General features: G+C 58.7%; 1 protein-coding gene and 1 non-coding gene across 6 annotated transcripts in view; one reads left to right on the forward strand and one right to left on the reverse strand.

Annotated features, from left to right (window-relative positions):
- The first annotated feature begins 5 nt into the window (after positions 1–5).
- FZR1 (fizzy and cell division cycle 20 related 1) overlaps positions 6–17,104 on the forward strand; it is a 28,567-nt gene continuing 11,468 nt past the window's right edge. For 2 of the 5 annotated variants that reach the window (XM_024237693.3, XM_024237694.3), the window contains exons 1-2: positions 7–218; positions 16,672–16,774. In XM_024237693.3, coding sequence (XP_024093461.1) covers positions 16,706–16,774 — 69 coding nt within the window. In that variant the 5' untranslated portion in view covers positions 7–218; positions 16,672–16,705. Of the gene's footprint in view, positions 219–15,383; positions 15,559–16,671; positions 16,775–17,104 lie in introns of those variants that run through there. The other 3 variants (XM_063719272.1, XM_054539337.2, XM_054539336.2) reach the window with 3 other exon arrangements.
- Positions 14,949–15,017, reverse strand: LOC112130290 (small nucleolar RNA SNORD38). Its single transcript, XR_002912556.1, has one exon. It is a non-coding gene; the product is annotated as a small nucleolar RNA SNORD38 (small nucleolar RNA).

Raw genomic sequence — 17,104 nt, forward strand, 5'->3', positions numbered from 1 at the left:
GGGGGTGCGCGCGGCCGGCCGGGCGCGCGCGGCGGAGGGAGGGAGCCGGGAGGTAGCGGAGGAGCGACCGCCGCCATATTAGGGACCGCGGAGCCCGGGATCCCGTCAGCGGCGGCCGCGGCCGGGCCTGCGGGAGCTGCGGAGGCCGGAGGCGGGCGCTGTGTGGTGCCAGGAGAGGCGGGGTCGGCGGGAGCCAGCGAGCGACGGGAGCGAGCCAGGTGAGGCGGCCGGGGTCGGGGACCCGCCCCCCGGGCCCTAGGCGGCGGAGCTTGACTGCGACCCCCCAAAACCGGGACGGCGGGGCGGGCTGCGACCCCCACCCCAGCTCAGGCCCCTCCAGGAGCCCCCAGTCGCCTCGAATGCCGCCTCCCAAGCCGAACTAGGCCCGGGTGACCTTAGCATCCCCGTCTCCCGAGTTAACACCCAAATCCGAGCGTCCCCCCCACGTCGGGGCCTGCCGTGACCCCTACCCCGAGCCACCTGTAAGTCGTGACCTCCCCGCAGCCGCCGTCAGCGTCCACCATTGTTTTTAAAATAGGCTGAGCTCTGCACCCCCAACCAGGCGACCCCACTGCGCACCCCTAGAACAGCAGACCCCGCCTCCTAACCTGGGTGATTTCTCCCTGGCCTGTCATCCCCGGGACTTCCCAGTTCAGACCCTCCCAGCTTGGGTCCTGCCCACATGAAGCCGCCCCCCATCGCTGAGCCTGTGGTGTGCGATGGCTCGCCCAGGCCTCAACCAGCCCCTCGCCCCAGGAAAATGCAGTCCCAGCCCGGGACACCCGGAAACCTGTGTCTGTGGTCACTGTTGTGTCCACCAGTCCCCGCAAGCACGGGTTGAGTGCATGGATGTCCCCGTCTCACCTCGTCTCGCTGATTTCTGCTCCCCCACCCTCCCAGCGTGCCCCCTGCCAGCCTCCATTCCCCCCAAATCCGGCTCTCCCACCAAAGCCTCAGACGAGCTATCCATGCACAAGCCCCTCCCTCCTCCGAACTGAACCTCCGTCCTGCGTCCTGGCCCGTGTCTTCTCCAAACGCAACCCTGGCCATCTCGGATCCCCAGCATATGGAGTGTGTCCCCCATTCAGAGCCATTTTACCCCTACTCAAACCCGTGACACCCCCTCCCCCTCTTCCACCGTCCAGACCTGTCCCCACCCCACGGCCTGAGACCCCCGATATGCAGATGTTCAGCCTAAATCTGTTTTGTCTTTTCCCCTGTTTTCTCCACCCCAAACTCATCCTCTGGTTCAGGGCGCCTCTCTGGTTCAGATTCCCCCGCCCCGCCCCAGTCTACCGGGCGATGACCTCATGCCTCTCCGTGGTGAGGCCCCCACCCCAACCTATATGCTTTGAAGGAGGGTGATTTACCTAAGGGAAAACCATCCACCCAGGACACACACCACCAGCATGAGGGCAGCCTGCGGGGACTTTGAAGTGAAGGCGGGGTGGTCTCTCTCGGCGTGGGGGTGGGGATAGAAGCTGACGGCATCACCTAGGTTTGGTCTCTGGAGTGGATGTGTCGGGGGCCGTCTGTCATGCGGAATTCCGCGTGGGCCTCCTGTGTCAGGGGCCCGTGTGTTTTGGCGACACCCGATTGTCATTTCCTTCGGAATCCCAAGTGGAGGCAGGTGTGCTGGCCATTGGCCGCTGCCCGGCGCCTTGAGAGGAGTTGGGTTGCAGAGGGTTTTGCTAAGGGAGCAGACACTTGCTCAAAGGCAAGCCCCGTGCTTTACTGGGGAGGGGTATCTTGGCAAGGTGGTGCCCGCCAGTTTGCGCCTGTGACTTGCTTCCCAGGTCAAATTTCAGAACCTGTGCCCTGGCTGCAGGCAGTGGTGGGGGTGGAGGTTTGGGTGGGGGTGGGGGCTTGGGGTTTGGAGGAGGAGTTTCTAGAAACAGACAAGCCGGATTGGTCTTCAAGGTGGGGCTACATTGATTTTCTTTTTTTCTTTTTTTTTTTTTTTTGAGATGGAGTTTCAGCTCTAGGCTGAAGTGCAGTGGCGTGATCTCGGCTCACTGCAACCTCTGCCTCCCGGGTTCAAGTGATTCTCCTGCCTCAGCCTCCTGAGTAGCTGGGATTACAGGTGTGCGCACCACGCCCGGCTATTTTTTGTATTTTTAGTAGAGACAGGGTTTCACCATGTTGGCCAGGCTGGTCTCCAACTCCTGACCTCAGGCGATCTGCCCTCCTCAGCCTCCCAAAGTGCTGTGATTACAGGCGTGCGCCACCGCACTTGGCCTTACGTTGATTTTCAAACCACCTACTGTTTAATGGGGTTTCTGGTAGAGGGGTTTTGTAGACTGAGAACTTCTGGGTTTGGGAGGCCCAGAATGGAATTGGTTCTGAGGACCTTTTGCTTGGTGTCACTTAGAGGGGAGAGGATGGAAAGTCTGTGTGTGTAGGGCCGCTCCCAGGGACTCCTGGCAGAGGTGAAGATCCAGGGGCTTGGTCTTCTAGGAGCTCACCGATCCCAGCCCTGTCACTCCTTTCTCCTGGAGCAAAGCTTTCCACCGCCCGATTCTGTCCCCAGGGGACACTTGGCAGTATTTGAGCCAGGGATGCTGCTCAGTGCCCCACTGTGCCCAGGACGGCCCAGTACAGAAAGCAGCCTGTCCCCAATGTCTGGACTGTGAGCCCCGTGAGGGCAGTGAGTGTGCCTGCCTGGTCCCCGCTCTGCCCCCGGCCTGCGCAGTGCCCTGGGCTGTGTGGTTGCCCACAGCGGGCCCCCTGTTGGCGCTGCCACAGGGACCCAGGCACCTGCCAGCAGGAAAGGGAGTGTTTGACCTCATCTCTCTTCTGCCTCCAACACCTCCCTTTGGTCACCAGTGACCTGCTCGTCAACTCCGCCTGTCACTGCCTTGCCCACATGTTCTCCCCAGCCACTGGACTCAGCACAGAGCCAGAGCCCCTTCCTGGGCCACTTATGTTCTCGTCCAGGGACGTTCATGTCCCCAGCAGCCCCACGTCCCTGTGTGCCTTGGCAGGTCCCTGTGTGCTTTGTGTGCCTTGGCCTTCCTCTGCCTCAGTGTCCTCATTCATGGATGGGATGAGGGGCACACAAGCAGCCTGCCTGGCTGCGCCTCATTCAGTCACTCAGCCGCCACTGACCACGAATGACACGCCTCCGCCACAACGGTGAACACCCCCACTCTCTCGGCTTCCTACTCCGTCTGGTTCTTCCTTCAGGCTTCTTCACTGGCCCTTCTTACTTTCTTTATTTAATTTTTGCTCGTAGTAGCTTTATTTGGATACACTTCTCCTGCTGCACGATTCACTGCTTTAGAGCGTGCAGTTCCCTGGTTTTTTATATGTTCACAGGCTCGGGCCGCCATCACCTCTGTCCAATCCTAGAGCATTCTCATTACCTCAGGAAGAAACCAGCCTTGACCCCATCAGCCGCCACCACCTGTCTCCCCTGCCTCTGTGGCTGGGCCTGTCCTGGACATTTCATAGAAATGGAATCCCACATTGTGTGGCCTTTTGTGTCTGGCGTCTCTCACTGAGTGTGATGTCCTCAAGGTGCGTCTAGGCTGTGGCCTGAGTCAGAGCGCTGCTCTTTTTCGTGGCTGAGTCATGTTCCATGGTGTGGAGGCACCGGGTTTTGTGCGTCTCCTTATTCAGTGGATGTTGGTGCTGTTTCCAGTGTCTGCCTGTTGTAAGTCGAGCTGCTGCGAAGAGGCAGGCGCTGGTGGTTGTGTGGCGACCATCCTTGTTGCTCTCTGACTGAGGCGCTGGTGCCTCCTCTCGCCGGCTGATCGTGTCTGATGGTGTCACCCCCATGCAACCACCGTGAGCCCAGCTCTAGAGACCTGCCTTCCAACCTTTCCACCTTGTCCTCCTGCCCCCAGTATGTCCCTTCCACCCCACCCTTCCCAAATTGCTGCACGGTTCTGATTTTTTTCTTTTTCTTTTTAATTTTTTTTTTTTTTTTTTTTGAGATAGAGTCTCACTGTGTTGCCTAGGCTGGAGTGCAGTGGCACAATCACAACTCACTGCAGCCTCGACCTTCCAGGCTCAGGTGATCTGCCCACCTCAGTCTCCTGAGTAGCTAGAACTCCAGGCGCGCCACCATACCTGGCTAATGTTTGTATTTTCTGTAGAGACGGGGTTTTACCATGTTGCTCAGGCTGGTCTTGAACTCCTGGGCTCAAGTGATCCTCCTGCCCTGGCGTCCCAAAGCTCTGGGATTACCAGCGGAGCCAGCATGCCCGGCCACACTGCTGGGTTCTAGAGAGCGGCAGGCCGTTCAGATTCCTGTGCCGTTTTGCACACGTTCCCTTCTGTTGTGAATCTTCCTCTCTCCCAGATCAGATTTGGCCTGGGAACCTCTATATTCTCATCCCCACCAGCCTGCAGGCCACTGGGTCAGTGGTGGAAGGATGATGGGAGCAGAGCGGGGGTGGGCAGTGGGCATCTGTCTGCTTTCACCGGAGGGCTGAGGAGTGTGGGAGGCCAGTGCTGGTCTGTTTGCCCTGGGGAGCAACTCTTCCACTTAAGGATCCCCCTCAGGATCCTCCTCATCCATGCATTCCCCACCTGGGTGACTCCACCCCCACAGGACACTGGGCAACATCTCAGGACATCTGTGCATTGTCACAACTGGGGGACGCTCCTGGCATGGAGTGAGTGGAGGCCAGTGATGCTGCTCAGCGCCCCCGCAGGGCCCAGGACTCGCCGTCATAGACAGCGATCCGGCCCAAATGTCTGCAGCGCTAAGGTTGGGGCCCCCGCCCTGAACTCCCCAGACTGGGTTTCTACTGCTACCGCCTCACCTCGTCTGGGACCCGTGGGTGGGAGCTGCATGAGACAGACAGAGATGCAGAGATGTGCAGGCCTCGGGAACCTGATGGCGCTCCATCCGATCCTGAGAGGCTGCAGGCGTGGTGCTACACTGCCTTCTTCCTCACGTGGGGCACTGCAGCCTTTTGTGCTGCCGCAGACCCAGGTGTCTTTTAGGTCTGAAGGTGTCATCAAGTCAGACAGGGCTGTGGGTACTCGGTGGTACCAGGAGGCTGGAGATGAGAAACCCTCGGGTCTTTTATCTGCAGGCACCATTTGGAAATGTGGAGAGCAGTTCTCACCGGAGTGGGCCGGAGGTGGGAGCTGCCCCCCACACAGGGAAGATGGTGAGAGCTACTGGCCGAGAAGACCCTGGGGATGCTTCTCGTCCACTCTAGACTCGTTGTTCACTCTAGACTGCCTGCCGGCCTGGTGCAGAGGCTCACGCCTGGAATCCCAGCACTTTGGGAGGCCTCAGCAGGAGGATTGCTTGAGCCCAGGAGTTCGAAACCAGCCAGGGCAACATAGGGAGACCCTGACCCCCATCCCTATATTTTAAAAACAAGAAAAGAAAAATAGGCTGCACACCCAGTGGGGGCAGCAGCTCGGCTCTGCTTTGCGGCGCCTGGGTCAGCACCTAGAACCCACATGGCACATGGCTGGTTGGTGGGGAGGCGTCGGCTGGCAGGTGGCGGCGTGAGTAAATGAATGAATGACGTGCACGGGGTGTATTCCCGGGGCCCAGGCACCGGCCTCCAACAGTAACTCGCCTTGCTATGGCTCACACGGGCACCCTGGAAGGCGCACTGTCCCCTGCTGAGGGTCTGGGCCCCACCCTTTTTTACCTGGCTACTCTTGGCTGTGTCTGCGTTTGTAGAGGTCAGAGGCCGCCAGCTCAGCTTGTTCTTCTGCAGGTGGGGGTTGCTCCCTGCAGAGATCTCTGTGCCTCAGTGGTCTCTCTGCTAGGCCCCAGCTCTGGTTCTGGTCCAGAGTCCACCTCTCCCCTGTGTCAGTCCACCCCTGCAACCACGGCCACCTGCCCCAGGAGCCCCATTTCTCTGACGTCCTCCCTCCTCTCTGAGACTGATGGGGGCAGCATGGGAGGAGATAAGTGTCATGGTCTGTGGACAGGAGGTCACTGGGGCAGCATCCTGGCTGCCAAGGCACCACCATGCCCAAGGACAAAGGAGCAGGGAGCAGTCTGGGGACCCGCGTACCCCTGTTGTGAGTCCCAGGCCCAGCCAGCATCCACTGAGCACCTCCGGGGCCTTGCGTGCACCTGTCATGAGTCCTGGGCCCAGCCAGCTCTCACTAAGCACCTTCTCTGGGTCATGCCGGGTGCCTGCTGCCTCGTAGACCTCGTGCCTGATTTCACAGCTTCCTAGGCAGGCAGTGTTATCCCTGCTTAACTGATGAAGAGACTGATGTCCCAAGAGGTGAAGCTGCCCAAAGCTTCGTGGCCAGGAAGGGTTGAAGCTGGGACTCAAAGACTGGGCTGATCCTGTCGAAAGCCCGCACTCTTTCTGATGGACCCTGCTAGAACCTTTTCATGGGACTTGGTTTACTTTCATGGGAGGGCACAAGGAAGGTTGGCGATAAGAGTGTCTGGGTGCTTTGCCCGCCTTGGGTCCCTGGAGCTGCAGGGCCAAGGGCCACGTGTGCTGGGTGGCGTGGTGCTGGTGGGGGGCTCACGTGCTCTGACAAGGCCATCTATGCGGCTGGCACGGCTGCCCCCTTAATCACATCATGACACAGAGGGCATCCAAATGTGACCCGAGAGAGCCATCTAGAGTCCTCTTCTGAGGAGTGGCTGAGGAGTGGCTGGGAATGAGATTAGTGGGATGAGGTGATGCTTGTGAAGCCATGTTTCATAAAGGACACTCATGGGCACAGGGCAGGAGGCAAACCCCCCAGAAACTCCCAGATCCAGTGAGAGTGGACAGTGGATAGCTGGTTGACCCCCCATTTTTCTGTGGGGGGTCTTTCTTATCTGCTGCTTCTCCCCAGCCCCGCAGAGGATGGCTGGACATCACGCCCAGGCACCTAGCACAGTCCTTTGCCTTTCACACGAGGAGGGGGCTCCCTGGGAGGGCAGCTAGGCCAGGGCCTCACAGGTGGTCTGGGGGCACCTGGGACCCGTCAGGCAGGAGCACTTTGCAACTTTGCAGGGGTTGAGACCTGTGAGGGCTGTTAGCCAGCCCACTCCCTGGCTCTGTCACCGCCATCCAGCAACTTTGCAGGGGTCGGGACCTATGAGGGGCTGTGTCCCGGCCCACCCCCGAGCTCTGTCACCACCATCCAGTGATCCTTAGTCGGAGGCCTCCTGCTGGAACCACTCTGCAGAGACTCCAGCAGGAGGCAGTGCCTTGCAGCTTCCCCGTGGGCAGGGCCGGGCCAAGTGCTGAGTCTAGGGCACCTCGCCTCCTGGGGCAAGGGCCAGGGAGTGGGCACAGAGCCAGACCCAGACTGGCTGGATTCACGTCCCAGCTCTACCCTCGCCAACTGCATGGGGACCTTGAGCAGAGGGTGCTGTCCCAGGCCCCAAGATGCAATGGCGCCTGCCCGCCTGCTGTCCCGAGGACATTCAGTCAAGCACACTGAGTGCTTCCAGCTGTGCCAGCCGGTGGGCACGGGCAAGGTTTGCCTCTGTCCTAGCCCCACATATGTTCCGATGCTCTGCCCCTGGGCCAGGAGCCCGCACGGGATGTGGCGGCACCCGTGAGGCTCTGGTCGGTGTTCCCTCCTCCCTTACCTGCTCCATGTCCCCTGTGGGTAGCAAGTGCCGCCTCACCTGCAAGCTGGAGTTACCCTTACCCAAGGCGGTCCTGCCCAAGTGTCCACTGGGCCAGGGTGGGGGGACGCCCTGATGTATACCATAGGTGGCGCGTCCAGACCATAATCAGCCCCAACACATGAGTCATAAAAGATCCGTCATTGGGATGTTTCAATTCCTTTTGTCCGTTAAAGAGCCTGAAAAAAATATGAAAACAGTGGGGACCAGTTTTCCCAGCCAAGCAAGGCGTTGCAGGAGTAGGAGCTTGGCTGAGCCTCCAGGAACCAGAGTGCTGTGTTCCTGAGGAAGATCCAGCACCAGGGGAGACCTTGGGGGCTTTGCACCGGTGCTGCTCCCAGGCCCTGTCTACACGGCAGACAGCCCCTCACCCTTTGCGTCCCCACTCAGGGACACCTCAAAGTCGAGCCTGGAGACAAATTGTGCCATGTCATTGGCCCCCACAAACAGTGCCTCATCGGCTCCCTTTCCTCCTCTCCCCACTAGTGCAGTGGAGATGGGGCTGGGGTGCCTGGCCATACTCTCCAGGTCTCGCTCATTCAAGCCACTTCCCTGGTTTTGCCCTAGAGCAGGGTCTCTGCCCCTGCACCCTGTGGACATTGGGGCCGGATCCTTCTATGGGGTGCAGCCGTCCTGGGCACTACAGGGTGCTGAGCAGCGTCCCTGGCCTCCACCCAGTCCACGCCAGGGGCACCCCCAGTCATGACAACCACAGATGTCCCCAGACATCACCATATTTCGTACCCTGGGGGCAGAATCACCCTGGTTAAGACCCCCTGGGTTATGAGATTCCATGGACCCCCAAGAGACTCTGCGTCCCATGATCCTCTGCCCTGCTGAGGTCCCAGGAGGCTGCACACATTGAAATCCACACCCTGAGTGGGAGGGAGAGAGGAGGTGAATCTCAGGAGCTGGGGTCCCCCTGGTTTGTGCTGTCTGCCCCATCAGAGGCTTATTCTGGTGTCTGATGTGAGCAGGGGCCGACTCCATTTTTTTCCACTTATTTATCCCAGGGCGTCTCCCTCTGTACGGGGGCCCTGTCACTGTTTTGTCAGGTGACTGGGTCATGCCCATTTCCCAAGGGAACAGGAAGAAGCTCGGAGACTGAAGGCTTGCCTGGGACAGTGGCAGAAGGGGGCCTCCTGGCTCTTCATTCTGGGGCCCAGGGGGTGAGAGGTGGATCTTCCCTATGAGCTGGCCCAGTGGGTTTGCAGGACCCACAGGGCAGTGCCCTGCCAAGGGGATGGAGCAGCAGAAAGCCCGGTGGCCCAGGGCCCGGGTCCACCACCCAGACCAGGGCAACCAGGCTGCAAGTGTCGGCCACACAGGCAGAGCCACAGCAGCATCCCCACCAGTCACCCCTGGGCCAGGGACGAGAACCTCTGCAGGGCCTGGTGGAGCACGAGTCATTCACTGATTCACTGCTGATTTGCAGCAAGGGTCCAGGTTGCTGCTAAACTCCCTCGATCCGGTCTGAGCGTTTCCACACGGCCACACATGTTGTCTGTGCTCAGGAATCACTCAACAGCAGCTTAAGATCCTGATTTCTGTCTCCTCTAACCTTTTATGATGAAACCTTCCGAGCATCCAGCAAAGGAGTGAGAATGTGGTGGTGCCCGGTCTCATCCGGAGCCTGCCTGGCCCATCTCTGCCCGTGGTTTATTTTTTTGAATACCTCACAGTTCACGTGATACAGAATTCTAGAAGTACAGGCCGGGCGCGGTGGCTCACGCTTGTAATCCCAGCACTTTGGGAGGCCGAGGCAGGCGGATCACGAGGTCAGGAGATCGAGACCACCCTGGCTAACACGGTGAAACCTCGTCTCTACTAAAAATACAAAAAATTAGCCAGGCATGGTGGCGGGCGCCTGTAGTCCCAGCTACTCAGGAGGCTGAGGCAGGAGAATGGCGTGAACCAGGAAGCGGAGCTTGCAGTGAGCCGAGATTGCGCCACTGCAGTCCAGCCTGGGTGACAGAGCCAGACTCCGTCTCTAAAAAAAAAGAATTCAAGAAGTACAAAATGAGGTGCCAGGATAAATAAGGCTTCTTTCCTCCCTGATCCCTGTCCTCTCCTTCCTCTCCCCACCTACCCCATGACCAGCCGCTTTTCGAATCTTCTGGCAGCAGTGTGCTCTGCATGGCCGTTTTTCTGTGCAGTGGGTCTCACAGCCTCTTCCGCCCCCTGTCTGGTGGCCTCTTGCATCTTCCACTCTGACAAGCTGCTGCAGTGACTCCATCTCTGCACACACGCACGCGGAGTTTCTAAGGATAAATTCTTAGAAGTAGAAATACCGCATCACAGAGGATGTGCATTTTTTAAACTTTGGAAGCAGTTGCCAAATTGCCTTCCTTTGAAGCCGTAGCAGTTTGTGGCTTCTGCCAACCATGAGTGCATGTGGCTGTCTCTCCCCACGCCTGGGATGGTGAGGCCGAGTCCCCCAGCCCGCAGCCTCCCCCGTCTGACGGGCGGGAGGGTGGTGTCCTCAGTTGGATTGGCAGCTCCCGACTGCGAGGGAGGACTGGTCCTTTCCCAGTGCGGTTCGTTGGTGTCCTTTGCTACTTTGGGCTCTCCTGTGGGTGGCAGGTGCTTCCCCCAGTTTGTCATCTGTTTTTTAACTGTGTTGGTGGTGTGTCTGCCCTGCAGACTCCCAATTTTCCCGGTGTTGAATTCCACAGCCATGTCTCTTATGGCTCCTGGATTTTGTTCTTCTTGCAGCGCAGCTGAGTGAGGGGCTTAGAGGGGTCGCTGGGGGTCCCGGAGCTGAGCTGAGCGCCGCTAGCAGCACCAGGCAAGTGTCCAGGTGAGGTGCCCTGGGAGGCCCCAGGCCCGGGACACAGGACCCTCCAGATCTCGGAGGTGGGAAGACAGTCTGCACACCCGCCTTGTGCACCCCTGCCCTCACTGCAGGGACAGACAGGAGCTGGGTCTCAGGCTGCTGGGCAGGCCTGGGCCCTGTGGTTTTGCCCACCAGCCTTGGGCAGCGTGAGTGAGTTGTGTGGCCAGTAGACTGACAGCTGCCACCCGCCTGGCAACGTTTGGGCCATTGGCTCACAGCGTCTCTGTTGCCCCGGAGGGCTTGTCAGGTGCAGCCATGTGCTGCTGGGCAGTGATGTGTGCCAGGGGCCGTGTGCAGCTGCAGCTGGCGCCCTGTGTATTTGCTTTCAGTGCTGACTTCAGGGCAGCATCAGTGTTCTGGGGAAGTGGGGGATGATATTTAGCCAATCACAACCAGACTCTGCCAGCATGTGCCTCAGCGCATGCGGTTACCGCCGCTGCTGCCAGTCACACTTGTTTACATTCTTTCATTCTGGAAAAATGCCGGCTGGGCGCGGTGGCTCACACCTGTAACCCCAGCACTCTGGGAGGCAGAGGCAGGCAGATCGCTTGGGCCCAGAAGTTCGAGACCAGCCTGGGCAACATGGGAAGCCTCCATCTCTACAAAAAATACAAAAAGTGGCTGCATCTGGTGGAGTACGCCTGTGGTCCCAGCTCCTCCAGAGGCCGAGGAGGGAGGATCACTTGAGCCTAGGAGGCAAAGGCTGCAGTAAGCCATAATTGTACCACTGCTCTCCAGCCTGGGTGACAGAGTGAGACCCAGTCTCAAAAATAAAAATCCTGGCTGGGCGCTGTGGCTCACACCTGTAATCCCAGCACTTTGGGAGGCTGAGGCGGGTGGATCACCTGAGGTCAGGAGTTCAAGACTAACCTGACCAACATGATGAAAACCCCTCTCTACTAAAAATACAAAAAAATAGCTGGGTGTGGTGGCGAGTGCCTGTAATTCCAGCTACTTGGGGCAGGAGAATTGCTTGAACCCAGGAGGCAGAGGTTGCAGTGTGCTGAGATTGCACCACTGCACTCCAGCCTGGGCAAAAAGAGTGAGACTCCATCTCAGAAAAATAAATGAATAAAAATTTTAAAAAGATAAAAACTCCAAGGCGCTCCTGTTTGTCCACACTTAGGTCTCTGGAAATGAATTGCATCACCAAGGTCTCTGTGTGAAACAAGATAAACAAAAAAGGGTCACCTGAAATGCTGTGATTTGTAACTAAACTAAGTTCTTTTTTTTTTTTCTGAGACAGTGTCTTGCTCTGTTGCCCAGGCTGGAGTGCAATGGTGCAATCTCAGCTCACTGCAGCCTCCACCTCAGCCTCCTGAGTCCTGGGACTATAGATGTATGCCACCACACCCAGCTAACTGTTTCTTTTTTTTTTTTTTTTTTTTTTTTGAGACAGAGTCTCACTCTGTCACCCAGGCTGGAGTGCAGTGGTGCGATCTCTGCTCACTGCAACCTCCGCCTTCCAGGTTCAAGCGATTCACCTGCCTCAGCCTCCCGAGTAGCTGGGATTACAAGCATATGCCACCATGCCCAGCTAATTTTTATTTTTTAGTAGAGACGAGGTTTCACCATGTTGGCCAGGCTGGTCTCGAACTCCTGAGCTCAGGTGGTCCGTCCACCTCAGCCCCCCACAGTGCCTCTGTTTGTATTTTTTGTAGAAACGGGGTCTCGCCATGTTGGCTGATCTCAAACTCCTGGTATCCTCCTGCTGTGCCTGGCAGCTAAGTTCTTTAACGAGTAAGATTTGCATTACAAAGTTTTTCCGTTGTTGGAGAAGGCCTGGCCAAGGGTGCTGAAGGTACAGAAGCCACAGAGGCTCCCACCAGGACATGGGAAGGGCTGGGCCTCACCCGCAAAGTCAGATCTGGAGCAGGGGCGGTGCTGGCATGGAATGCAGTCCTGGAGCCGTTCCGCTTGTGCCCGCTGTCCCGTGCCCATGGGTCCCTCTGCGAGGTGCCAGGTCTTGGGGAGACTGTCCTGTGCTGGGATTTGGAGTCTGCTGGTGCCGTTGTCCATCTTGCTTATACTTTGGCAGCTGGTCGTTGGGGGCCATTTTTACAAATCTACTTCCTTTAGCGGGCATGGTGGTGCATGTCTCTGGTCCTAGCTACTCAGAAGGCTGAGGTAGGAAGATAGCTGGAGCCCAGGAGGTGGAGGCTGCAGTGAGCCATGATCAAACTACTGCATTCCAGCCTGGGCGACAGAGCGAGAGACCCTGTCTCCATAAAAAAAAAAATGTTTCCTGGCAGCACATGCCACCACCTGGAATGCTTCTCCACCAGCTTGATTTTCTCCCACTGCCCCCTCCGGTAGGGAGCTCACTCCAGTCGGTGGGTGGGGTTGTGGCCCTCTCGTTGGGAGGGCTCCGTTCATGTGTGTTGGTCAATGAATGACCCTCCCCACCACATCCAACACAGGATGGGGCTGTCAGAAGTCAGGGGCCATGGGGGCACGGAGAGGAAAGAGAGAGGGCAGGGCACCCCATGCGGGGCTGGGCAGAGAGAGGGCCTCCAGGACTGTGGGGAGCATAAGTGTCTGGGGAAGCCCCGTCTACACCTGCCACCCTCTGAAACATTCAGTCACACCTGCAGAGTCCCTGCTGCCCTGCAAGGTGGCCTAGGCACAGGTCCTGGGGTCAGGACCCTACGGCCCTGGCAGTCCGGATCATCACTGCCCTACAGCAGCTGCGTCTACGTGGTGAGTCGCCTGCTGGCTGCATGGGGCTTGCGAAGCCACCAGTGCTGGGCGACCTGCATGGAGCCAACGGTGGTGGCTGATACACCCCAAGGAGGGCAGAGGGCTGGCCTCCCTCTGGTCTCAGATTTGCTGGACTTGAACAAGTTCCTCGCCGCTTGGCTCTGGGACTCCTGGAGTCTGAGCAGCGGCTCCCTCACCCCTGCACTGAAGCTCAGTGTTTGGGTCCTGCCTGGTTTTTGGTGTGCCAAGGGGTACAAGCTACTGTCTGGGCGATGCTGCCTGTGAAGCTGATGTTTCCAGCTGTCCTCCCCAACCATGGCCACGGCTGACGTCCTCTGTGGCTGCACGCACCACCTCTGCACGGCCTGGACCGAGCACTGCACTTCCAACGGAGACCCCCCCGCCCCGGGAGCCCCTGCCCCCAGGGTGGGGTTTTCATGCCACAGTACTGCTTTTGCAAGTGGCCTCTGCTCCACGGTTTCCTTTCTGTAAGTGCTGGAGGATCTGTGTAGATCCCCCTTCATCTGCGAATCGGTCCCAGGGGGCCCCACACCCACAGCTCTCCTGGGGCTCAGGATCTGCGTAGATTCCCTGTTCATCTGCAAATCAGTCCCAGGGGGCCCCACACCCATAGCTTTCCTGGGGCTCAGGTCCCTATAGCCCCTCTGGCTCCAGGCTCGGGAAATTGTCCCCCAGAGGCTGTCTTCACTGAGGACCGATGCTTAGGCCTCTCCTCATCCTGGGATGGCCAGTGCTGGCCCAGGAGTGGTCGGGTGTGGTGGGGACACATGGGCCTTTGGGGCTGCGGGAGGCAGCTGTGCCCTGTGGAGAACCACTGGGGACTGTGGGTGGGGAGAGGCCAGTCTAGGCGAGGGAGAAGGGGGTGGGGAGGAGGCTGGTGACGTGACCTGGCCCCAGTAGGGGGCAGGCTGGAAGGAGGGAGAGCTGCTGGCCATTGCTCTGTGGCCGCATGGGTCACCCTTTGGGCCCACGTGCTTTGGGCTGAGCCACGTAGAGAACCCTGGGACTTCTGTGTAGTCGTGGGCATTGCTGCCCTGCACTCTGCCTTCGTGTCCTCATCTGCACAGTCGGCGGGCGCTGGCACCCGTCCATGAGGCCTTGCAGAGGGGACATGAGATAAGCCACGAAAACCCACTACCACAGGACTGTGGGCTGCACGCTCCTGTCCCTCAGAGCCTGACTGGCCCCATGCGGCCGAGCCAGGGACCACATGTGTCCCTTGACTGCGGGCCCAGTCAGCGCTGCCTGCGGGCTCTTGCAGAAGAAACAGCCGTGAGGTTGATCCTATCTCCAACCCCAGGCCGGGAGCTCGTCAGAGGCCGCCTGGGGCTGTGGAGGTAGCAATCAGGCTGACTGCCTTCGTATCTCAGGACAGAGTGGTGCTCGGGATGACAGGAGCAGCACCAAACCCGCATGGATCTGTCCCTACCTGGTGACGCAAGCCAGTGCATGCCTCAGGTGTCTGTTTCCTAAAATGGCAGGTGTCGCTTCCGCCCTTCTGGTCTCTGTGAGTCAGCCTCCTCCAGGGCCCTCCCAGGTCTTTTGTGTCTGGTGTCTCACAGGGTGCAACGTCCTCGGGGCGTGTCCACGCTGTGGCCTGGGTCAGAGCCTTGCTCCTTTTCATGGCTGGGTCGTGTTCCGGTGTGTGGAGGGCCGCGCTGGTTCGTCCCTCACCTGTTGATGCGTATGTAGGATTTTGCCGTCTTTTGGCTGTTGTGAATTGTGTGTCTGTGAGCATTTGTGTACCAGTTCCTGTGCCTTTCCTGTTCTCCTGGGTGTGCATCTAGAAGTGCTGGGTCACGTGGTAACTGTGGGTTTCTCTTGCTTAGACATAACTTTATCATCACTTAACGTTAGTAGCAGAACGGGACAAAGCTTTCATCACTGACAGAGACTCTGTGTTTAACAATTGAGGAACTTACCTGCCAAAGAAGTCACCAGGCCCTGGGGAGAGGGATGGGGAGTGAGTGTTCCATGGGGACAGAGTTTCAGTTTGGAAAGATGAGAAAGTTCTAGAGATGACCATGGTGGTGGCTACACAACCATGGGAATGTGATTAACGCCACTGAACTGTGCGCTTTTTTTTTTTTTTTTTTTTTTTTTTTTTTTGAGACAGAGTCCCGCTCTGTCACCCAGGCAGGAGTGCAGCAGCACGATCTCAGCTCACTGCAACCTTCACCTCCCGGGTTCAAGCGATCCTCCTGCCTCAGCCTCCTGAGTAGCTGGGATTACAGGCATGCGCCATCACACCGAGCTAATTTTTGTATTTTTAGTAGAGACGGGGTTTCACCACTTTGGCCAGGCTGGTCTCAAATTCCTGACCTCGTGATCCACCCGCCTTGGCCTCCCGAACTGTTGGGATTACAGGCGTGAGCCACCGCGCCCAGCCAGAACTGCACACTTAAAACGTGGTCAAGATGGTAAACTTTAGGTAAATTTTTTCACTTTTTTTTTTTTCTTGAGACAGAGTCTTGCTCTGTCACCCAGGCTGGAGTGTAGTGGCATGATCATAGCTTACTGCAGCCTCAAACTCCCAACCTCAGGCGATCCTCCCACCTCAGCCTCCCAAGTAGCTGGGACCACAGGTGCGTGCCACCACACTTGAGCCCAGGAGGTTGAGGCTGCAGTGATCTGTGATTGTGCCATGGCACTACAGCCTGGGTGACAGAGGGTGACCCTGTCTACAAAAGGAACCGCTGTATTTACAGACCAGCAGCCTGCATATGGCCTCGGGCTGTGGTTTGCTGGCCCTGGTGGGAAGAGCGTTGTTCCTAGGCCACCTTGTATCTCCATGGCCTGCATGGACCTTCACTTTGTTCTCGTGCAAACCCCCTTCCTGCCTCGGGCTGTGCATCTCTCTCTGGAACGTTCTTTGCGGTCTCCTCACCGCCACTTTTCTTCACACCTCAACATAAATGCCACCCCCTTGGAGGGGACTTCCTGGTTTGGCTGAGCCTGGTCCCATGTGGGCTCTGCATGGGCCCCTGGATGTTACCTTGGTTGTAGCTGAGTGCGGATGTGGCTTGTCCACAGGAGGCTGATGTCCCTGGAGCTGTGACTTGGTCTACCTGGGCCTGGACCCACGTGGCTGGCCCGGGGCCTGTGCGTGGCCAGCTGTTGCACACTGCCTTAGAGCTGGTGTGGCTTGTTGAACCCCCTTGCAGACGCACACGCACGTGGGTCCCCATGGCTCCTCGGGACATGGAGGCTGCTCACGCTCAGGGAAGAGTCCTTGTCAGGACCTCCAGGACTCTTCCCAGCCCCCGCTTCCCTCCTGGGGCCTCCAGGGCAGAAAGCCCCTTTCCCAGGCAGGAGAACAGGGTGTGGGGATATACAGGCTGGGAGGGTCTGTGGGCAGCAGCCGAGGCCCGGGTTGGGGGAGCCTCACCTAGGATGAGGCTAGGGCTGGCAGGAGATCCCCACAGAGGAGCCAGGAGGAGCCTACAGTCACTCTGGCTCCCAGGGCCTGGAGGTGCAGGCGAGCCCCGTGGTCTCCGGGCAGCCGGCCCTGCCCCACTCACCTCTCCTGCCCTTCCCGCTGCAGGCTAACCTTGCCGCGGGCCGAGCCCTGCCTCGCCATGGACCAGGACTATGAGCGGCGCCTGCTTCGCCAGATCGTCATCCAGAATGAGAACACGATGCCACGCGTGAGTGCCCCCGCCCCGTCCACCACGGTGGCCCCCCTCCCCCAGCTGCCTCGGCCCTGGCCAGCAGCCTCAGGTGCCCCCACTGTCGCTGAAGCCCCATGGACTACTCAGGTCTCAGTCCCCCAGGTCACACGGGGCCTCCGCCTCCTGGGCTGTCAGGGTTGCCGCCACCCCCAGGGCCGTAGTCAGAGCCCAGCAGGGCTTGGATGGACGAGGAGGCAAAAGGCCTAGAGTGGTGGAGCTGGGGCGGCCGCATGGGCAGAGGCACAGGGTGGCCTGCAGAGCCTTTAGGGAGACCCGTTCCTGTCTCCTAGCCCCAGGCGCATCTGG

The sequence above is a fragment of the Pongo abelii genome, chromosome 20 (genome assembly GCF_028885655.2).
Source record: "Pongo abelii isolate AG06213 chromosome 20, NHGRI_mPonAbe1-v2.0_pri, whole genome shotgun sequence".
Classification (NCBI taxonomy): Eukaryota; Metazoa; Chordata; class Mammalia; order Primates; family Hominidae; genus Pongo; species Pongo abelii.